The sequence below is a fragment of the Rhineura floridana genome, chromosome 7 (genome assembly GCF_030035675.1).
Source record: "Rhineura floridana isolate rRhiFlo1 chromosome 7, rRhiFlo1.hap2, whole genome shotgun sequence".
NCBI classification, from domain to species: domain Eukaryota; kingdom Metazoa; phylum Chordata; class Lepidosauria; order Squamata; family Rhineuridae; genus Rhineura; species Rhineura floridana.
This window is the reverse complement of record NC_084486.1, coordinates 89,510,354-89,534,441: the sequence shown is the minus strand read 5'-3', so window position 1 is coordinate 89,534,441 and position 24,088 is coordinate 89,510,354. Positions and strand designations below refer to the sequence as shown.

General features: G+C 38.8%; 1 protein-coding gene across 2 annotated transcripts in view; it reads left to right on the top strand.

Moving 5' to 3' along the window:
• Nucleotides 1-21,635, top strand: part of FAM168B (family with sequence similarity 168 member B) — a 30,284-nt gene extending 8,649 nt beyond the window's left edge. Inside the window, exons 2-7 of one of the 2 annotated variants that reach the window (XM_061636389.1) lie at nt 1,473-1,569; nt 7,845-7,928; nt 10,894-11,036; nt 12,472-12,649; nt 13,795-13,919; nt 16,971-21,635. In XM_061636389.1, the coding sequence (XP_061492373.1) occupies nt 1,500-1,569; nt 7,845-7,928; nt 10,894-11,036; nt 12,472-12,649; nt 13,795-13,907 (588 nt within the window). In that variant the 5' untranslated portion in view covers nt 1,473-1,499 and the 3' untranslated portion in view covers nt 13,908-13,919; nt 16,971-21,635. The remainder of the gene's footprint in view (nt 1-1,472; nt 1,570-7,844; nt 7,929-10,893; nt 11,037-12,471; nt 12,650-13,794; nt 13,920-16,970) is intronic. The other variant, XM_061636388.1, reaches the window with a different exon arrangement.
• The last annotated feature ends 2,453 nt before the right edge of the window (nt 21,636-24,088 follow it).

Genomic DNA, 24,088 nt, shown 5'->3' with positions numbered 1-24,088 from the left:
ACCATGAGCTAATATAAACAAACCATAAATGTTAGATACCTAAAACCCTTCTACTTTTCAGATCTGGTCTCTGTGATTCTATAAAACTCCTGATACTTGTGTCAGCAATGCATGCTGTATATTGGCATAGTAAATGTTAGGTCAGCTGCATTACAATATTTGTTTTAGATACTATTAATGTGATGTAATGGTTAAGGCAGGGGTTCCCAAACTGTGGCCTGTTGTCCACCAGTGGTCTGCAAGTTTCATTCCGGTGGTCTATAGCTTGTCTGCATGAAATATAATTTGCATTCCATATAATTCAGACTGTAATACAATATAAGAAATAAAGGAATTAAAATACAATTAAAAATAATGCAGCATCTAGCACTGTGCATTATAATTGCTGCAACAGGCATAAAATTCATTAAGTGGTCTGCCAAGTCCATCAGCAATTTTCAAGTGGTGTGTGTGGGAAGTTTGGGAACCAGTGGGTTAGGTTGTTGGACTATGGCCTGGGAGACCAGGGTTTGAATCCCTGCTTAGCCGTGAATCTCATTGGATGACCTTGGGCCAGTCATTGTCTCTGAGCCTAAGCTGCCTCACAGGATTGTTGTGAGGATAAAACGGGGAGAGGAGAACCATGTTTGTACACCACCTTGAGCTCCTTGGAGGAAAGGTGGGATATAAATATATAAGTAAGTAGTTCATAAAAGCAAATATGTAGGATACTGATTCTTCTAGCTGGCCCATGGACTCGAAGTTGAGCTTGTTTCCCCAATTACATCCCTAACAAGATTCTCTTGTGTCGCTTTATGTAATACGTGGTAACAAGAGCTAATGTAAGTTGGAGCTTTGCCTTGTGGAGGAGCAAATTCTAGGGTTCTCCAAATACCCTAGGAGTTATGTTGAGGATTGAGAGGTGTGGAATCTGTCTGTTCCAGTGGTCTCTCTCTTCCCCCCCCCATAAGAGACTTTTTTTTCTAAAGTAGCACACGACTGTGAATAGCTTTTCTAGAAAGTAGTATCAAAAACTGCTTGTCTCATCGTTGTCAATTGTAATCGTGTACAATGGTTTAGGCTGCAACCCCAAGAATACTTAATGGGAGAGGAAATACCATTGATCTATGTGAGGCTGACTGAATAAATGTGCTTAGGATTGTCCTATTAGAGATGTGCCATTTTGTCTACCTGTTATAAATTAAAGACAACACTGACAAATACTTCTTTTTAGATAGTTTTAACCACTCTGACAACATGTGTATAAATTAACTCATGTAATACTTGCCCAGATATTATGAAAGGTGGAACATGTAGCTAAATTGTTAACAAAGTCTTAGTAATATGATTGAAATACAGGGCTTCTTAAGAGGGGCTTTGTGGCATGCACATGCCAGTATAATGAAAATGTAGAAGGTAATAATGGATTCCTTCTGCTTCGTATGTTACTTGAACATTGACGACTAAGACTCCGTATTCTTTTTCTAAATCAGTGACTTTCCCTCGTAGTTTCTGAAATCATGAATCCTGTTTATAGTCCGGGATCATCTGGGGTTCCCTATGCAAATGCCAAAGGAATTGGTTATCCAGGTATGTAACTGAATCTCTTAAACATATTACCTTGATGTTGCCTAGTAATCAAACTGGACATTGAAGTAAATTTAACCTTAGGTTGTAACTAGCCTTAGAAAGGAGTACCGTTGTTATTCCCTCTGGTGATAGTATATGGTCCAGAGCTATTTTAATCAATCTACTAATTTAAATAATTTTTGTACTATTTTAGTTTGTTTATGTAACTGATTTAATCTGGGTTTTTTATATATGTATTTTTATTGTATATGCAAAACACCTGGGTGGCTGTTGTACACTGAACTGAACTGAGCATTTGTATAGGGCATTAGCAGTTATGCCCAAGAAAGCACCTGAGTGGCAAGCTATCAAAGTGCATGCATAGCCTGCACACATAGTTCCAGAGAGAGAACAGGGACTACGTGTTGTCATGTCAGAACCACAAATTCCAGCTAAATCACTCTGTTCTGATTTGATCTGAACAGAACTGACTTGATAACATAGCTTAATAGTCTATCTGAATTTATATGATAGTTCAGTTAACAGATGAATGATTAATATTCAGGAGCCTGGTTTGTATGTCATGCCAAGCCAAACAATGGCTTAGTGCAAGGTATGGCAGGTTCTGGGAGAGGAGATTGCAGTCATCCTGCTGTGCTGAGCTAAGCCATAGTTTGGCATCAAATCAAATCGTTATTGTTACAGTCAATGACCAGCGTAAAATAGAGACAAAAAACTCTCATAAAAAGAGTAGTCAGAAGAATAAAATGCAATAAAATTGGGTAAGAACATGCAAGATAAATTTGTTAAAACATGATATTGTAAGATAAGATTATCAAAACATAAGATTATAAAATTCCAAGAGGGAAGGGGGGGGAAGAAGGTTACAAAGTGGCTAGGGTCAGTTCCTGGCGAATTTTGCTTGCTGCCGCGCAAAATTTGGCAACACTAAGAGTAATAAATGCATTTCGGTCAGAAAGGAGTGAAGAAACATAGAATGCCTCTGATCATCCTGGGGTTTTCAGTAGGAGAGGTTTGGTTAAAGTTCTACGTAAATCACGATAGAATGAACAGTACAGGAGAACATGGGTCACCATTTCCATCTCTCCAGAGTCACAAAGGCACATGATCACGATAAGGGATTTTTCCATATCTTCCCTCCATAACTGCTGAAGGGAAGACATTAAAACGTGCCATTATGAAAGCTCTGAGATGTTTTTGAACCGAGAGTACAAAAAGGTAGTTTGCAGATTTATTAGGCTGGAGTGCTCTGTCAAATGAAGTGTAGTTAGAGGTTAAGCCCAGATCATATTGGTGTTCAACATCAGCAATGCTTTTTGAGAATCATTCTAGCCGTATCATATCCTAGGGAGATGAGATAACCCAAGAAGAGTCCATATGACTGTAGTTTTTGACCACAGTTTGGCTTAATGTGTCATCCAATCATGGGCTCATGGTTTAGCTTTCTCCTTACTAACCATGACCTGTTGCTGAGGTTTGTCCTGTGGTTTTTGGCTTATGGCTTGTGCAGGAGAGCTCAACCACATATCCATGTTTAGACAATACAGCAAGACAAGTTATCCCTTAGCACAGCGTCAGAACTAGGGGGGAACAAAACAGCTGCAATCCCTTCTCCAGGTGCCCACATATTTGGGCTAACCCATAGTTTAGCTTAGCATGCTGTGGAAACCAGGCCAGCCTCTGATCTTGCATTTTGAAAGGAAATCATACTAATAGAAAAAATAGTTTTGATACAGTCATCCTGTACTTAATTCACAATAAAGCAGCATGGTAAAGCCCGTAGTTCAATGGTAGAGCATTTGCTTTGCATGCAGAAGGTCTCCGGTTTGATCCTGGTAGGGCTGGGAAAGATGCCCTTCCTGAAACCCTTGAGAGCCACTTCCAGTCATGGTTGAGCTAGATGGACCAATGGTCTGATTAGGGTAAGGTAGCTTCCTATGTTCCTAACATCATTTTCTGTCCATAAAGCACTGTGCTCTTCACCCTTCGTTTTTCCATGTAGAATCTTCTGTTAGCCATCATAGTCTGCTACTGTTGTCTTATTCCAGTCATCCGTTCTCTTGCAAATACTATTAAGGATTTACACAATATTGCTTTATAGCTCTTAGAAATCTCTTATTTTAAAAAGTCAAGAGTGAGAATATTTGGAGTGGATTTTAATTTTTTTTAGAGATTCTTTAATTATGTATTTGCTTTGTGTCACTTCCCACAAAGATGTCCTGAAGTTACTCATAGATACAATACAGAAGTTCAACATATAGAGCATTCATCAGTTAAAAAGTGCACTAAAATATTTGTCCACAAAAATTGTCACACCGCAGAAGACTTCTTCACCATCTAGTAACAGGCTTCAAGAAGCAGTTACTAGATTTCTCCCCTGCACACGCCCACAGGCCTACCAGTGCTACTTTATTATACAGCCACGGGAGTGGCTGTATACTATAGTCAGCATGGATTTTTTGCATTCCACAATGTTAAATCAGAAATATCCCCCATGCCATTCTGATGCTTCCTATAAGCTCATTTCAAAACAAAACCTTACAAAACTTATAGTCCTGAACTCAGAAACGCTTGCCTCTAAATTTTCATGGCAATACACAAAACACTCAGAGTGAATTTAGAGTTCAAAGTGTAAAAAGAGAGAGAAAAACCAGGCCCCTATTGGACTTTTTTGTCAGAGTTCTTATAATTTGTTGAAATTAATTAAAAATCAGCCATGTTCACAGAGTACCTATGATCCTATTACTCCCATCCCCTCGCCCCTCCTCCCCCATGGTCAGTTTTAACTACCTTAAGCATGATTGCACAGTAGTAAATCCCACTGAGCTCAATAAGCATGCAAATTATCAAACCTGCCTTCCCCTCCTCCTTCCTCCATCACCTCATTTTTGCCCCTTTCCACCCCCTTCCTTCACTCCTCTCCCTCCCCTTCCAATTCCCTCTTTCCACCTCCTTCTGCTCCCCTCCTTCCTCCTTCTCTCCCCTCCCTGTGATCAGTTTTACCTATCCTAACCATGATTGCATGGGAGTAAATCCCATTGAACTCAGTAAGCATGCAAATGATCAGACCTGGTTGTCCCCCCCCTTCTTCCTTCCTCTTCCTTTCTTCCTCCCCTCCCCTGGCCACTCCAGCCCTCTCTCCCTCCTTCCCCCCCCCCCATGGTAAGTTTTGCCTTGCCTAAGAATGATTGCATAGGAGTAAACCCCACTGAACTCAATAAACATGCAAATGATCAAACCTGCCCTCCCCCTCTTCTCTGCCCTTCCTACTCCTGCCCTCCCGATCCCCCTGTGGTCAATTTCACCTATCCTAAACATGATTGCTTGGGAATAAATCCCACTGAACTCAATAAGCATGCAAATGATCAGTCAATTCTCAGCAATTAAAAAGCAGAGAAATTTACTAATGGGCAAAAAACCTTGTTTAAGCAGTGCTGTGGAGTTGGAGTCGGAAGCAATTTTGGGTGGAGTCAGAGTCAGTAGAAATGTACCGACTTCGACTCTGGCTTCAAAATAAATTTTGATTGACAAATTTTTTAAAATATAAATTCAGAATGTCAAAGAAGCTTCCCATGAAGTCAGCTGTAGTTGAGCATTTCACCATAACTCAAGATGGAAAATATTTTGTGTGTCAGTGTATGACACAGGACCCAGATGAAGACAAATGCTGTGATGCCAAGATCAGCACATATTCAGGCAGCGATAAAAATGCTCCTATGAGAGCTTCCAATTTAAAAAGACATTTACAGCCCTTTCCAGGGCTGTGGAGTTGGAAGCAATTTTGGGTGGAGTCGGAGTCAGACAGTAGAAAATAGAGGAGTTGGAGTCGAAGTCAAAGGTTTGGCGTACTGACTCCACAGCCCTGTGTTTAAGAACGTACCTATAGCCCACAGATATTTCTATCAAACTTTAAAAAGCAGGGAAACTGGGCAGCTATAGTGAATGCACCAGGGGAGCAGGAGACCCGATCTCCTCTCTGAGTAACATGTGCCTCTGAGCAAATGGTGAGTGGTGGCAACACAATCTTGTTTTAGCAGGGAGGAAGCAACAATATTAAAATAGTTGATATCGTTCAGATAGTCACTTTAAATAAGTTTGAGTTACTTTGCAATTTTCATGAAGTTTCCTATAGTAAATCATTTTCTTTTGCTTCTGTTTCTGTGAATATGTGAAATACATCAACCCTAAAAAAAACTCCAAAAACAATTGTGGAATAATGGCACTGACTGTTCTGCAGAATAGTTTCCAGTGGACATGAGGAGTGTCTCAGTTTGTAGAAGATAAAACAGTGAGAGGTGAAATATATTCTAGCAAAATTCTAGGTGTGCTCTATGTTTTTAATGGACCGTGCCCACCTTTCCTTAAGTGGAGTAGTTTAAGAATAGCAGGCTGAAAACATGCATCTTGGGCAGGCCAAGTTTGTTTTTTCCAACAGCTAGAGTCATTGCTTAAGTAGCAACATATTGTAATCAGTCTGATTTTACATCAAACTGCAGTTTCAGATTCAACTGTTACCCAAAATAGAAATAGAACATAACTTTCAGTTTGAAACACAAAAGACTGTCTTCATCATCATATGACATTGACCAATAAAAAGACTTTGAAATTAATAAAAATAAATTTGACACAGATTTCTACGATGAATAATGAGAGAAATATAATTTTCTAGGTTAGATTATCTGTAGAAACAGTAGTAACACAGAAAAGAAGCAAAGTAAGAACACCAGCAAACATACAAAAATGTAACTCTCCATCTTTGGAGATGGCAGGTGTTGCCACCACTCACTATATGCTCAGAGGCACATGTTACCAACTTCTTCCAAGCTCCACAGGAAGTGGATTGGACTGTGAAAGACCAACCCAAATTGTGTTTGCATTTTGCCAAATTTGTAGGGCAGCACAATATCTCACAGAGAAGGTCAGGTCTCCTGCTCCCGTAGTGCATTCACTATAGCTGCCCAATTTCCTTGCTCTTTAAAGTTTGATAGAAATATCTGTTGGCTATAGGTACATTCTTAAACTGCAAGGGGTTTTTTTGCCTATTAGTTAATTGGACTGTGAGATTAGCAGAATGCACAAGCAGTTGCATGCATTTTTGCAGAACCTTTTCAAAGAACACTTTCCAGAGACCTGGGGTGGGTTTGCACAGTATGGATTAAGGATAGACAACCGTATTTTGTAGCCTGTGCATTTATTTATTTACTTAAAATATTTCTATCCAACGCTCCTACCCTACAGTCGGGCATTCAGGGTGGCTCAGAATGGCATCATACACAATAAATGAATATGTAAAAAACATGACAATAGATGAGAATACATAAAATATACCTAACAATTCAAGAGGAATGCTATTAAAAGGGGACTAAAGAGATAAAACTAAAAAGAAGGGGAAATAAAATCAGTTTAAGGCTAAACCTTCAGTCCTTTCATTTGGCTGGCCAACTTGACCACATCTTCCTAGTATATGTACAACAAACACAATAAAATAGATGCATAGTGATTTAAAATGTGACAGTGAATACATGTGGCTTATTTCCGATGCACAGCATATGAAGAACCCCTAAGAATAGTGGCTACATTGCACTATAAAAACAATTTCAACTATGTTTTGACTGACTGAAGCAGGTTTTTTATTTGTGTAGTTGCCCTGAGACTGTATATGGGTTAGTTGGCCGTGATTAGGATGTAATTATTTGGTACATAGTTGAAATTTGCCAAAAGTATTATTTAAGATGTGTAATTATTGGAGACCCCTATGGAAATGCAATTATTGGATACTGAGATCTTGATTTTTAAAATGGTTTGTGTGTAGGGTATGTTCTGTTTCTGTCTTAAAAACAGCCTAATGTAATTTAAACTTAGACTAGTAAAAGTTATGCCAATAAATATTATATATTTAATTTGATTCTCTCGAATAAGCACAGCAGCTTTTGTGACTTGTACTACAATAAGAGGATTGCAAGTGACTGGTAGCAAAAGGTTTGAGGTGAAACAACTAGTTGTTGATGCCATAGTAGCATCTAGTGTGCATTCTCTGTCCTGCAGATCTACAGCTGGCCAGGGATGAAGGGATCTGGAATCTAGCAACATCTGGAGAACACCACATTAACTACCCCTGCTTATAGTCTTATAGTCTGATGCCTCTCACATCATTGAGATAAAATTCAGAGAAATTGTGTTCAAATTATTTTAATTAGCGTCAAACTTGTTGGAAAACAATAGAAGTAGATCACTGTAGGTAATTCTGAAAGTAACCTTCAACTGTTTTCTCTCAGCTGGATTCCCAATGGGCTATGCAGCTGCTGCTCCTGCCTATTCTCCTAATATGTACCCTGCAGCAAATCCTACATTCCAAACAGGTATGTATGCAGATGAGTTGTAGAAGTCAACCATTTAAAACTTTTGAACAGGAAATATCTTTTGATATGTATGGTGGATTTCTGATACATCACAAAGGAATGGGGTAGCCATACTTTTTGTTGTTTCTGGATCCCTGTGTCTGAGAGTAGCCTGGCAGACGGAGGTAACAGGTTCAGCTTTACCCAGCACACCATCTTTAAGCTACATCCATTACATTTGTCTGTCATGCACTCTGGGAAGGAACAGGAAGTCTGTGAGCACAAAACAGGACAAGTCCACAGCTTCCCACTGGTTCGTTTTATAGGCCTTGCTTCTGGCATGCATAACACTAAGAGTTGGTATATTTTCTTCCCTCTGGGTGTTGAAGGCAGCCTGGTTTCCTGTTAAGAGACATGGGTATGGTGAACGTTGGGTATTGTCTGCTGAGACTAGGTGCTCATTAGGGGGTGAATAGAGGTGTGTGCTGTGTCCTACATACTTTTCCAATCTACATGTCTCAGCCTAGTTCCCAATCGCACATTGATACTCCCCTTGATGCCTACATTTGGTGATTCACATATTGAAGAAGATAAGGTTGAACCTTTCCCATTTTATTTTTATTTATTTATTATTTGATTTATATCCCACCCTTCCTCCCAGCAGGAGCCCAAGGTGGCAAACAAAAGCACTAAAAACACTTTAAAACATCATAAAAACAGACTTTAAAATACATTAAAACAAAATGTTAAAAACATTTTTTAAAAGCTTTGAAGATATCTTAAAAAAGGTTAAAAAACATTATTTAAAAAAAGGTTTAAAACATATTAAAAAGCAATTCCAACACAGAAGCAAACATTTAAAGTAGGGAGTTGCAGTGGACCTCTGTCTGCGTTTTTTCATTCAGCTTTTTGTCTCCTGCTCTTGTCCTGTGAGAATAAATGAGTCATAAGTGTTTGGCAATAAGATGAAGTGGAGTGTTGAGTATTTGCCAACAAATGCAACTGTACTCCATGTTTCCTTTTGAGTGCATAGTGAGTGTTTGCCCAACAGGAGCCTCCTTTCTTTCCTTGTATGTGGGGATACTGCTACCCCCTGTTGAGGGCTGTTTTCCAATACACAGTATCCCTGATTGACATGGGGGATGGGAAGAGAGATGCTGTGGCCATGGATAATTGGGTGCCTTGCACAGCCATCCTTTTTCTTAATGGTTGGAACAGCGGATGGTCAAGAGTCCTATGAGCCATGGTCCCCTCGCTGCATGAGCCTCCCTCTGTTTCTTTCTTTCATGGGATCTCTTGACTTTAGCCCAGCACCTTACTGGAGTTTAGAATTTGCATCTTGTAGCAGTGGAGTTGAACATCCGCAGTGGGTGGGTGTTTAATTATTTAGAAAATTATATGCACCACTTACCATTTTGCAAAAATCCCTAAGCGGTTTGCAGAAATTAGAAAATCAAAAATTAGAATAAACACAATAATATACAAACAAAGATCAGAATATAATAAATACATTGGAAGGCCATCATTTAAAACAGCAAGCCAGCAACTGAACAGGATAACATTCTGAAACATCAAAATAGGTTTGGGTGAATAATTGAGTTTTTAGGAGGCATTTGAAGCATCCAACAGTTAAGAGCAAATACCAGTTTCTGAGAAGTTTCCAGATAGCAATCCACTAGCCATGATACACAGCAGATTCTTCTCTGATGATCATAAAGGTTGATTTGTTGGGGAGGCACTCTACTATGTATCCTGGTCCCACATTGTTTTAGGCTTTATATTTATTTAGTCAGTTGATAGACAGTGTACTATCTACAGATCTTGAAGTGGTTTACAATACGAAAAACCAAAATACATAAATATACAGTAAGTACAGTTTCAAATTATTTGCATTAAACATCCAAATATATAAATACACAATATAGATATTGATCATATCTATATAACTAAAATAAGAGAAAATTACTAGGCAACATATTTTTACAGTCTCCTCCATCACTTATATTGTTATACATTCCATAATAAAATCTTGACCTTGGCTCAGTAGCAAACAGGCTATGTGTATACAGGTGTGTATACTTAAGCACCAGTGTAACATGAGTTTCCTCCAAGAGTGTGTGCAGCTGAACCGTCACCACTCTCAAGCACCTTGTCCAAAAAAGGGATATTACCAACAAGGTAGGAGTAATCCCCTGGATCCAGGGAGCATTTTTCCCCTGTTTATATTACGAGTTCTAAGTAAGGAAAGTTCCTGTAAGGAATCATGAGTAGGTGAGCATTTCTTATTTGCCCTTTATTTCTCACACACACACCAGTACAATACTTACTGAGTGACAAAGCAAGCTACATACACGACAGCTATATTAAAACGGTGCAATAAATCATGGGGATTAGGAATTAGTATAAAACACTCAAAAATAGACTATATAATCTACTTTTAACTGCAATACATTTTCCAAGGTGGACATACTTATAAGCATTTCACTCTATAGTGTAAATGACCCACAATTTCTTTACCAAAAAATAAAGTGCTTATATTTTTCTTGCCTTTTTCTATTTTTTAATTTACTAAACAAATTAGAAACCACAATTTTACACAATTTCTGTTGGGCTTTACCTAACTTTTCTAGAAGCTAAAATCCAGATACTTCCTTGATCAGTCTTGAAAATTTTACCATCCTTTACTGTTCTGTTTGTTTATAATATAATAAATAAATTAATAATAATAATATATGTTATTAATTGGGTGGGTCTAGACAGCAGATACTCTTTATTCCTTTTTTCTAGAAATGTCATGGATGTTACTAATTCTCGTGGTTTATGAATCTGATTGTCAGAAATTACTGAAGCGCAGGTGTGATTTAGACTGGCTTACTAAAATGCTTATACACTATGTAGGTGTAGTGTATACATTTGTGCACAAGCGTGTTACATTTTATTAAGGTAGCTCAACAAAAAGCTTACATTTGGTTTCCTCTGCTGATAGGTTATACACCAGGCACACCATATAAAGTCTCCTGTTCACCTACCAGTGGTGCAGTGCCTCCCTATTCTTCATCACCCAACCCCTATCAAACTGCCGTGTATCCAGTTCGAAGTGCCTATCCACAGCAGAATCCATATGCACAGGTAAAAAGTATAGATTTACTATTTGCATTAATTCTGTAACGGAGGTGATGGTTTCAGTTTCTACCCTCTTAGTGTTTTCTGTAGAATCAGTGTGTTGCACAGAAAATAGTGTCTTGACTTTGGTTGCTCTCACTTCTTGTGTAATCCATTAGGTTACTGCATTTGGGCAGATATCTGATTTTCTGAACATTATTCATAGAACTATGTGATGGCTGTTGTGATGGTTAAATATGGCTGCTGTGTGGCAAGGCTAGAAAGTCCAAAAAAGTACTACAGTAATGTAGGCTATTTATCTCTATTGGTATGGAAAGTTTACAAACCAATTCTAAAACATGGTCCTAGTGAATGATCTGAAGGCACATGAAGCAGCAACCTTAAAATAAAATGTGTTATTTTAAAATGGGACCTGAAATAATTCTCAAGATGGATAAAATCACTTGCTAAAATCTTTTGCACTGTTTTCCCTGCTTCAGCTGAAAAGTTCACTTTTATTCCTTCGTCCCAGCTCTTCCCTGTAGGGTGGATTTTCATTTTTCTCCAGAATCTGCCCGCAAATAACTGAGGTGGAAACCTAGATCAGAGCTTCACAATTCAAATGGCAAGCAGGAACATGCTTGTTCTTGCATACAGAAAAACTCCCTGCACATAAAAAGACAGCTCTCTACGAGAAGACTAGATTAGAATCCTTCCCCTGGATGTTTAGATTTCTGGGTGCATGGAATCTTCCTGTATCAAGGAGTCTGCATTGCCCCCACCTGCCATCCCCAGATGCATATAGTAGATTCCTAAAGCTACCTGCCTGTCCATCCTTTCTGCCAGCTATTGGAGTGGGACACTTCAGACATAAATCCTGTGCCTGTTTACCTGTGAATAAGTCTAATTGGTCTTGGAGTGTTACTTCCAAGTAAGCATGTATAGAAATAGAGGCTTGTGAATGAATTCTATCTTAAAAATGTGTTTCCTCTTAAGAGAAATAATTGCAAATACAAAAAATAGACCTAAACTTCTAGATTGTAAATTATTGTTTTGTGGCATGCAGGTTAAGATAAAAAAGGAAGAAAAGCTTGGTGTACTAAACTAGTCCAGATAATCAATCTGATAAAATTACAGGATCTCAGTACAAAGGCAGTCTTGTGGTTTTTTTAAGGAGGCTTCAGGTGTGAGAATAATGAAATCTCAGTTAGGTATTGTAGGCTTGTTTTCTTTCAGGGTCCAATCCCAACTGAGTTGTAATGTGAGAGGAGAAATGCTAGCTTTCCCTCACAGAAACAAGGCATATAATCTTCTGCCTTTGATTGTCATCTCTCTCCTTTGCCCTCCCCCATTTATATCTGTGGATTGTAATTAATTATATTTTCCTGAAATTGTGTGTGCTCCTGTAGGATGCATGCAGCAATGGAAAGGATTTTAGTAAACCAACTATTTTTTCCAACAGCAAGGCACTTACTACACACAGCCTTTATATGCAGCACCACCCCACGTAATTCATCACACTACAGTTGTGCAGCCCAATGGAATGCCAGCAACTATGTATCCAGCACCAATTCCACCCCCCAGAGGAAATGGTGTCACTATGGGAATGGTGGCTGGGACCACAATGGCAATGTCAGCAGGTACATGGATTTTCTTTATATTCTCTCCTCGGGCAATGTTGATATTGAATCTCACTTGATATCTATTAGTCTGGCCAGTTTGATGTTGCATATAAATTACCATGCAACTTATAGTACAGAGATTGTGTATATCTGAGCATTCTTGGCTACCATGACTGATATCAATACTCTGTTTATAAAAAAAAAATTAAAGCCACTTATGCCGGAAGTCAACAGATCATCCCATGGCAATGAGTTTCACAAGCCAATTGTGCACTGAGTACGCTGATTTGGCTGCAATGCACTGCCCATCCAAAGGATGGGCAAGCTTTGGCCTGGTTTGCCCATCATACTAAGCCAAACCATGGCTTAGTGTGGGAGCTCCTGGAGAGGTCACTGTCACTTTCAAGAGGCAGCCGGACAGCCACCTGTCAGGTATGCTTTAACTTGGATACCTGCATTGAACTCAATGGCCTTATAAGCCTCTTCCAACTTTACTATTCTATGATTCTGTGCTCCTCCCTTTTCATTCTGTAGCTGCACTGTACTAAGCCATGGTTTTGGCTTAGTATGTTGTCCAACCCCAAAAACATGGTTTAGCTTTCTCCAGACTAACTGCGAGCTGTACCCAAGGTTTGTCCTATTGTTTAAGTTCATGTTTTTGTCTGAGAGTGCTAAACCACAGGCCTTGGTTTAGACCTCTCCCAGATCTCTCACACGTGTGTGTGTGCATGCGTGTGTGCGTGCGCGTAAACCAGACAGCTCTGATCCATCCAGTGACCCAATTCTAATGACTTACCTTTAGTATAAGGTATGTTTATAAAGTGAGGAAATAGTTTACCAATTAGAGAGCTGCCCAGAGGATGTAGATGTGCTGGCAGGGTGGGTGGGAGTTTATGCATCTAGTTCAAATCTTGCCTATGCCATCGAACTCAATAAGTGGCCTTAGACAAAACACTGTTTTAGCTCCAAACTAGATATGATGATACAAACTCCCTGTGTTTGTGTGTGTCACTCTCTCTCTCTTTTTTGGTACAAAATTTGGGGGAGCAAAAGGGGCAAACTTCCAAAACGATGTTACTTTAAATCGTACATAAGTTCTTATGGATGTGTTGACTTCTAAACTAAAGCAAATGTATTATGAAAATATTTTTTTTGCTCCTCAGGTACCTTGTTGACAACGCATTCTCCAACTCCTGTAGCCCCACACCCAGTTACAATGCCCACCTATCGGGCCCCAGGAACTCCAACCTATAGCTATGTGCCCCCACAGTGGTGATTACCACACAGTGTAAGTATTGGCATACTTGTAATAATCATAGCAACGTCTTCACTAGAGATTGAGCACAATGCACAGGAAGAGCTACAACTTTTCTCAGAGGGTTTTGATTTGATAGGAGATCCTTTGGAACATGTCACCTGTAAATGGCAGATGTGGTCATGTTTTCTAAAATTTTGCCTGCTTTTTCTGGAAAGCATCGTTGTTTATCTTTCTGGAAAGAGTCTTATATCCACATATAGTTTTTCACTCTGTACAAAATAAATTCAAGAAGCCTTTCAAGTACAAGATTTGTTTACGTTATTAAAGACCCTCCTATGTTCCTCTTGAGCTTTGGGCTGTTTGAAGAATATTTGACATAGTAATTTTTGAATTCAGCATTCAGATTGGGAACTGTGGGGAGTACAAAGGAGAGGTGGCTTTGGCTAATGTCTACCTCGTCTCTTAATAGGATCCAGCAGGAGATGGCGTATGCTGTTGGAAATGTCCCCCTCATAAAATTCCCTACTATAAAACTTGCTAACAATCTTAAATTTAAAACAAGCTTTGAGTAGCCACTAATTGCCTAAAGTGAGCCGTTTACCATTGATATGTTTGCCTTCTACATTATTTTGATGGGAGGGTAGCATATAAATGTTTTAATTAAAATAAAATGATCCAGAAGGCGGTTTGCATATTTTATTTAAAAAATGTCTAAACTGCTCTTCATCCTCTCATATTTCAGGGTGGTGTCAAATAATAAAAAAATGAAAAGCATAACTGCAGCACAGAACTAAACAGGCTTAAAAAAACTAAACTGCAGGTAGCAGAAAAGCTATGTCTTTGCAAAGACTGCTAAAGAATCTAGTTTTAACATGCTGCTCAATGAACAAGCCGGGTGAATCTTCTTACAGGAAAGTTGTAAGACACCACTAATGAAAGGGCCCCATCTCATGATTAGCCATGTATCACAGATGATGGCAGTATATGGAGCAAGGGTGAACTGAATGATCAGGGAGGTTCATATGGAAGTAAGTAGTCTTGACTCCGGACTATTCAGGGCTTTACACTCTAATACTAGCACTTTGACTTGAATGTCAGTGAAACTGGTAAAATACTGGAGTAATATGCTCCGTTCAACAAACACCAATTAGAACCTTTGATGCTGCATTCTTGTCCAGTTGTAATTTCTGAACACTTTTCTGAAAGCAGCCCCATAAGGAGTACATTTCAATAATCTAACCTGGCAATTACCAGGACACAAATTATAGTTGTCTGATCCTTCCTATCTCTGAGAAGGTGCAACCTAAACTGATGAAATCCACTCTCTGGCTACCACTACTACCTTGGCATCCTGGAGCCGATCCCAAACTGCAATCCTGATCCCTAGGAAACACTGCAGTCCTATGCAGAGCAGGCTGAATACTGACTTACAAGTTTATCTAAACCTCTATCCATTAACACCATCTTGTCGGGGTGAAGCTTCAGCTTACACAACATCATCCATTACAGGCATAAATTCAGAACTTCAGCTGCCCCACTAGGATTATATGAAAAGGAGAAATGGAACCTCGCCCTAAATTACAGGGCTGTAGCAGTTTCATGTAAACATTAAATAATATGAGACACAAAATATCACTTTGCAGCACCCTTCAGGATAGTAGACTGGGGAAGGGGGAGTGGTCTCTTAGTTCAACCTTCTGAAGGAAGGGAGTGCAAGCGGTACAAAATGGTGCCTTCAGTTCCCATAGTGGCAAGGATACCATTGTCAGTGGTGTCTAAAGTTGTTGATAGGTTGCACACTCCCATATATCTCCTGGAGTAGGTAAGTAGATTTATGTATATCTTGATAATGGGTCTCATTCAGGAACATTTGGAGCTAAGCTGCTTCCACTTTCTCAAGCACTGTATGCAAAAATGGAAAACTAAAGTGGGGTCAGATCCCTAGGGTCTACGTTTTTTTTAAAGGCGCAGTCCCACCGTTGCCTGCTTCAAGGTTGCAGGGACTGCCCCCTCTTGTAAGAACACTCTATCTCTTCAACAAGACCTTCTCTCCCCTTTCCCCCCTTCTTTAATTAGCCTGAAAGGGCAATGGTCAGAAGTATGCAAGATGCTGGCATTTACATTTCCAAATATCCATGTCCACAACTAAGTCTGCAAAAGCTGAATGTTGATATCTCATATTGCTGAGAAAACATGGTGGATGCCTTCAGGCAATAGTTATTTCCAATATAAACAAAGTACCTATTCATATTGGGAAAGTGTTCTGAAAGTGAATTGAACTCTCCATTCCTGTAACATTGATACAGGCTTGTGTTTGGTTTTTTGCTGTACAAAAATAGAATTACAAAATTCCTCAAAACCATTTAAAGGATTAATTAACATGCATTTTCATATGTTCCTTGAAAAAATATATCTATTTCCCTACAATATGCATGATTACAAATTCATAATAGAAAATAATCCAGCTCCCTACATTAAATATCTAGATTTAGTTATATAAAGTGCAGTTCAGGTTCCCAGATATTCACTTGCTGTAAGTCAGATGTTGGGAACCTATGGCCCTTTGGATGTTGCTGAAATACAACTCCCATCAGCCCCAGCAAACACCACCAATAGCCAAGGACTATGGGAGTTGTCATTTAACAACATCTGGAAGACCAAGATTACCCACACCTGCTGTAATTCTTGGGGTTTCTCAAAAATATAGTTAATTTAATTAACTTTCCCCCCATATTTTATGTATATCCATTTGGCTGGGGCTCTGATCCATTTCCAAAATCTGACGGTCTTGAGTCATGTGATTCCTGGGCTTTCTAGTACAGTTTGGGTGACTGAGTTGTGAACTCCACTATGTAGGATTCAGGACGCAGACAGAAAAACGGGTATCCTGCTGTGGAATACAAACTATGAAGCCTCCTGTTCTTGGTGGGTGTGAATATAACATGACAGGTCTGAGTACAGAGGTAACTATTGTGTGTAGCATCTGCATTGATTTTATGTTTGAAATGAGGGAATAGATCTTATCACATTAGGCCAGACTGAGACATTGCTTAGTTGCCTTTTGCCCTTCTTTGAATGTAGGTTTGAAGATGGGAGATATGCAATCAAGTAACTGAGGTTTAAAAGTTGGTGCTGAAGCCCTCATGCCTCCAACCAGGACTTGTTTCTTCTGAATGCTTGCAATCCTTTGCTAAACACTAATTCCACATAACTGAAGATTTCCCAGTACTGCATATCTTACATCTTGGAACTCCAGCAGTTAGTCTTAAAGCAAATCCTGTTTTGTGGACTGTCTTGCAATTTTTAGCTCATTATAATGATTAAAGGGAGTATAAATTTATTGATCATATCTAGATGAATGCATGTCTAAGAACACACAAAGCTTGCTCAATCTACCTGCTGCGACTGATGCAAAAAAAGTCATATGCAAAATCCAAAGGAGCCGAAAAGTATTTTACAATTTGTATCACTAATGCACTGTTGTAATGTATGCAGGGTCTTAAGAGGTAGAATTGTGACAGTGATTTTTTTCATAGAAAACAATAACATAATTAGCAAATGCTAAGTACATTAGCAGCTTATTTAAGTTGATGAAGGCATCTGTTCAAGGGGGCACAGTTAAGTGATATTTTCCTTTCCTTGTTCAGTGACTGGAAAATTAGTTTGTAGCTTGCAGAGGATCAGTTTACCATGCATACCTTTCCTATTTCCTTTTTTTGGGGGTGGGGTGGGGGGAGATTCAGTGTTAAATAAATATTCTTAGGGACAAGAATTAAACTACAGGAAATGTGTGGTTATCGGTGAAAAAAGCAGCTTGTCTAAATCATCAAGGTATGCTTTGAATATTAGGTGGAAAATCCATCTACATAATGGTTTACCTCCTAGAAAAATCACATTTTGAAATGATGTGTCTAGAAGCAATTTCCACACTTCTGGTAGAATTAAAGTTCCTTTGGTTTCAAACCTGCCCTCCCCCCAATGTACTAGTTCTGGTCAGCTAAAAAAATGTAATTTGAATCAGTTTGCTTTTGTAAAATGTACTAATGTAAATAGGAAGGAATTCATCTACATATTTGGTATGTTAAAGGCAAACAAACCATTTTAAACCATTTTTATTGACTTGCAACCTGGATTATGAACAAAGTATAGTAGGAGTTATCAGGATGTAAGAGTTTTCCAAATGTAAGAGTATTAAATTAGAAAGTGATCAAGTACAGATATATTAATTAGTATTTTGGCCAAATCTTTATCATATCCTTTTTTACCTATTAAATTGCATTTGGAAGACAAGTGAATTAAGACAGCAGGTGCAGTATTTCATTGCAGTGAACCACTTCTGAATTCCTTAACTACAGCTTGTTGAGTTTTTATAAGAATTCCTCTGTCAGTGCTGTGGGTATATAGGTCTAGTCTTGGAACCCATTTGTGTACCAAAATTATTATGAGACTTTTTTTTTGTTTAGTTTTAGTGCTAAATGCAATCAAGGGCTTTCTTTAAATTGGCACCATTTAGGTAAACAGTAACAGGACATTATTTTCCCAGTATTTCCTGCCTGCAATAAATTGTGCAGTAAATGGTTATAACATGTTCCCTTTTAAAGCTGATATTTGTGTGTCAGATTATAATGTTGGTAGACTACTCGCAAAGCTTTTTTTTTTTATGTAAGTTTGATCATATTTTGGGATGATCAGTTTTAAAAGTGCATTTGGTGGCTACTTCTGTGTAGCATGCATGCTGATGTTAATGCTGCCATCCTTTATTTTCTTGGGGCATCTGCATCTCAGATTCCAGTAAAGGTCAGGGCCTTGATAATTTGATTTTTTAAAATTTAGAATAAGCATTCTTCATACTGATTTTTTATTTAAGGTTTTATAAAGTTTACTTTCCATAGATCACATTCTAGATGCCCCCTTGATGCAAATGCCTTTAGCATAACAAAATAAAGATATTTAAATTTTAATCTTGAGCACTTGTTGCAGCATGGAAAGGCCCATATATGGATAACAAAAACATCCTACCCATGCCATATTGAGTCTGAACTGCTTTGGGTGAGTCTCTTAGGTATACCATTTCTGAAATTGATCTGTAATTCTGATTTTCAGCTGCTCCTCAGGCTAGTGACCATTCAGTGTGGACAAGCATCCAGTTTAGTAAGTTTAGAATAAAATACTTCTTGACACATTCAAGCTTTGAAAATATGGCTGGGTTGAGGACATGTCAAAAACAAATGTAAGCACTGCTGTCGTCAGTCTCTTAACTTAAATGTCCCGAATTCTTCAACTAATGCAGCACTTTGTGAATGGTAAGGACAAGTTATAATTTATTCTCCTCAAGCTTCAGATTTCTAAATGCTTCCTCATTTTTTTGGACAAAGTAGTAGTAACAGCTTTTTAGGTGATCTCACTTGAGCACTTTTTTCTAAGTTGTGTTTTGGGATTCATCTGCAAGGGAGGATTAGTACTTTTTGCAAAAGATACTGCACCTTCTAGAAATTCTAATCTGTGGGTGGGTGGGAGGGAGGGCATTTTTCTGGAGGTAGTTCCATACCTCCAGTATAGTCAGTAGGGAAGTAACCAAAAGCACAGTGATGAGAGGGTGTATATAGCTTGGTATATTGTTACAAATAATAAAAAGCATGACTATGAAACTGAAAGTTTGTACTTCAAGTGGGTTATAGGAGCAGGGAGTATTGTGGAATTCTTTCTCCTGCAGTTTGTACCATTCCCTGTTTTAGGATTCCTGGGGGGGGGGTGCGCGTGGGTGGGGGGGTAAACCCTCAGATGCTTAGCATGTGGCTGCACTGGAGCTTCCCAGAAAGCTTTAAAGGGAGCTAGTAAGCTATAGACAAGGCTCAAATCAAGCTGCTTTCATATGAATGCAGCCTTACACATAGTCAAAAATTACAGCAGTAACAGAGAAAACAAAAGTATCTAGGCTAAACCTCAAAAGTTAAGTTTTTAAATAATGTTGAAGGTATAATTTATAATTCCCAAAGTAGATAACACAATATTCTCTTTAAAAAACAATAGCAAAATAATCACCATCTATGGAAACATTATTTGCTTAAGAATTGATAGATGTAGTCAGTAGTGTTTAGCACTAACCTACTGACAGAACACTAAACCACTTATTAACCCTGGTTAAAAGTGTATAACTAAAATCTTGTTGAAGACTACAGAAATTCAAGTACTCTGACAAGCTCATAAAGTAACCAAGAAAGGTAGCTTGATGCTAAGATGGGGATAATTGGGGAGGTGTGGAGGAATTCACTTCAGTTTAAGTCTCTTAGAATGTAACCCCATCAAATCTGATTAAATTTTATGGAACAGTGTTTGTATAGGGATATTCCATGCCAGCTGATCTTCACAGAGCAATCTTAATTTCTATAGAGATTCCCGTGTGTTTCAAATGAGCAAGCGTTCCTGTTGCTTGAGCACAGTATTGTATAAACCTAGCTTAATTTTGTTTTATTAAAATGCAGGGAAATTGAATGACACTGTTCTAGGCAAAGAAGAATTTTGGAATTATATGAAAATGGTGAGTTGACACTGTTAGGTAAATACACAATCCTTAGTGGCTGTCTCTGAAGGAAGGAAGTCAGCATCCATAAAAGAAGTTTTAATTAACTTTCTGATAGTTGAAAGGCTCGACGTAGCATTTCCTATTGGATATCTCTGCTAGAAAATATCAAAATAGTGAGCAGATACCTCTCTCTTTGCATGTAAAGCACTAAATCCCAAATCCAGAGCCTGAAAATTATTGGCGGGGAGGGGCACATAGACCACTTGCAAAAGCGCCTTTTCTCATTAACTTGGGCAGCTCTTTGTAGATGTTTTTTCAGCCTGTAAAACAGTCCCTTTGTTTTGAAGTGGAGGGGGAAGGCTGTGCAGGCAAAGGAGCTGCATGTGTGTCTTGAAACGTCTGAGAAGGATATCTTAGTCAGGCTCTAAGTCTCCAGTAGAGATGTAAGGGATATAACAAAGAAAAGCTACCTAAACTTGTTTTTGCAAACTGTCAGGATTCTTGATCTGCCTTATAGGCTAGTGAAGGCATATTTCTGGTGTTAATAGGATATTAAGATGAGGGAGTATTTCAAAGAGATGGGGGGCATCTGTGAAATGGAAATATTTGAGTATCCCAATGTCAAGAGCCAACTTAGCATATCAAAATATTCTGAATAGTTTGACGTCTAATTACGCATCATAATCTATATGACTTTTTCCAGTCTGATGTGACTTTTGAGCACTTAGCAAGCAATCCGGGGAAGCTTCATTGAGCTTGCTGCTGTACAGACTTGTTTTTAGTAGAATGGATTTGTTAGTGGGATTTTATTGTAGTGCTATTATTGGCTGCCCTTGTGGGGTGAAAAAGGGGAGTGCATGCAACAGAGATGCAAGAGGCCCCAGTAATAGTGTTTGTTATGAAATAGACACAGGTTTCCTTTTTTTATAACTTTTTTTTTAAAGAGGACTGTCTTAAAGCAGTTGTATTGGTACTTTTTCCCAAGTTTAGGTCAATGTTGTCTTCCAGAACAAGTTTAAAGCATCATATCTGCATTGAACTATTGCATCAACACATAGGAGTGGCAATTTCATTCTGAGCCAGCTGTGTAAAATTCATTTTTATTTTTATGCAATCCAATGAGTAGATGAGCTCAGAGTTAAATTCTTAAGAGCACGTTTATGTAACAGGAATTGTTATGTATTAATACTTCAGTTTTCAATAAAGATTGACTGTGTTGCTTATTGTGGTCCTTTAGTCTCATTTTTTTGTTTCTTGAACTACAGACCTCAAAAATACATTGTGGCACTTAACCAGCTTTCTTTACGCCAGGGGTTCCCAAGATGTCATCCGTAAGCTTGATTCCAGTGGTCTGCAGCATGTTCACATAAAATAATAATGATCTTTAATTATATTTTACTGCTTTTATTTCTTATATTGTATTTTAATGTATTACCATTTGAGTTCTATGGAATAAGAAATCAAAGAAGCAATAAAAATACAATTAAGTCATACAGCATCTAGCACAGCCCCTTGCAGTTTCTCCAATAGGCAGAAAAATAATTGAGTGATCTGCCAAGATCCTCAGTAATTTTCAAGTGGTGCATGAGGGAAAAGGTTTGGGAACCACTTACTTAGTCTGTTCAGTTTGCTCTGGAAAGTTAGTATCTGATGGCCTACTGCAGGGGTGGAGAACCTGTGGCCCTCTGTGTTGCTGGGCTACAACGCATGCCATTCCTGTTCATGCTGGCTGGACATGATGGAACATTAACATCTGGAGGGCCATAGGCTTCCTGCTCCCGCTGTACTGTGCCGATACTAGCTCTACTCACTATAATGCTACTTTGAATACATAGCTTGGCTGCCTCAAATCATCCACAGAATCAAAATTGCTTAGTTTACTTGGAAGGAAAATGTTAAATTGGACTTAGCTCTTAAGTTAATTCTGTGCATAACATAATTTTCTCCTTTTGCAATGGAATGCATGATTTCACAGAGAACGACTGCAGGAAGTTTGTCCCACGCTGACATACGAAACTTAGGTTTCCTGTATATACAACCCCCAAATACAACAATTCTCCTTCATGAAGTTTCTGAATGGCAGCAAAGTGGAGATCTTGGCAGTTAAAGGGGGGGCAGGGGAAGTTGATGAATATGAGGCATTAAACTAAGGCTGAAGTCCCTTTCTTGGGCTGAGAGCCACTTCAAGTGGTAAGCTGTCTGGCCCAGCATTCCAGCAGTGGGTAGGGCAGATCCACGCGTGTGTGCGCACACCCCTTATTTCCCATGGACATGGAGGCATTTATTTAATTCTTAGTAACTCCACAAAAGTTTTATCTTCTGATTTCTTCTTAGACTTTGACTTTGTTTTCATCCATTTTCCCATAGACTTAACCAACTCCTGGGGGCAGGGAGACTCTAATGCTCTTATCTGTCCTGACTGCAAAACACTTTGTAAATAAGGTCAATACATAGCTGAACTGCCAACCCTGCCTTACAGCTATCTAAAGCCTCCAACTTCAAAATGCAATTGCATCCTACAAATTGCATGTATGCAGTGCATAATGCTTGGACTGCTTTTCTTGTACTTGCAAAGAACATTGGACTGCTGAAACAGCAACCAAATAGACTCATTAGTCCTAGTTCATGTTTTCTCACGGGTTGCCATCAGGGATGCAGCCACTGAGGCACTGGTCTGTTGCCCAGACAGGCTATGACTGGACTAAGGCCAAGTATAAATATTATTTACTACTAAATAAAGTAATCTCAGATGTGGGTCTTCCTTGATTTGCGCTTGCTATAGTGTAGACTGAAAAGGCAATCTAATAGTTAAGCACAGGTGTGAAAAAAAACAAGGACAGGTGCTACCCAGTGTATACTAAATTGAAGAAATTTCTTCATACCACCTCATCTCCAACTTACCTAGAACATGTTCTCAAGTGATCTCTTACTGATGGATAGCATATAGTCTACACCACCCTATATAGGATAAATGTTGATAATTGGCTGTAATGTCAGCTAAGGATGGGTTACAATATAGTACACACTGAAATACGCTGCTGCATTTGGACAGATGTGGTGTTCTTGTCCCCCGCAGCCCTTTCCTGCTTAACTCTTCTATCCTAAAATGTGTGCATACTGATACTTTTCAAATATGCCATATGCTAGCTCATTAGATATTTTTCTGCTACTTTAGTTGAGAGGCAGTTCTTTCCAATCTTGCAGTATGCAAACTACTTCCCAAGCCCTTCTCAATGCCATTCTCCCCCTTTGGGAGAAGGGAATTGTTGCTATATGAGATTGCCCAAATTTAACATTTACCTGATCTGCTTTGTAGATGTTGAAATGTCCAAATAAAATACAATAAAGAGATTCTGAGGCAAAATGAAATCTGCTAAGGAGTGCTGGTATACACACGTTCTAAATCCCTGGAACAGAGTGAGGGGGGTATCTGAAAGCTATGCTGTTGGGTCCCTTTACTGGACCCTGCACAGCCATCCAACACTGTTAAAAGCATCATGCTGTTCTTACCCAGTTGTGGATATTCTGACTTGGTTCAGCACACACTATCCCTGGCTTTCTTTCTTGGTGTTAAGCTATACTGCTGTACCCTAGTATAACATTTGTCTGATAGGACAAATCTCTGAGAATGTTTTATATATTAATTTACTCAAGTACCAAGTAGCCTGCGAGAGGA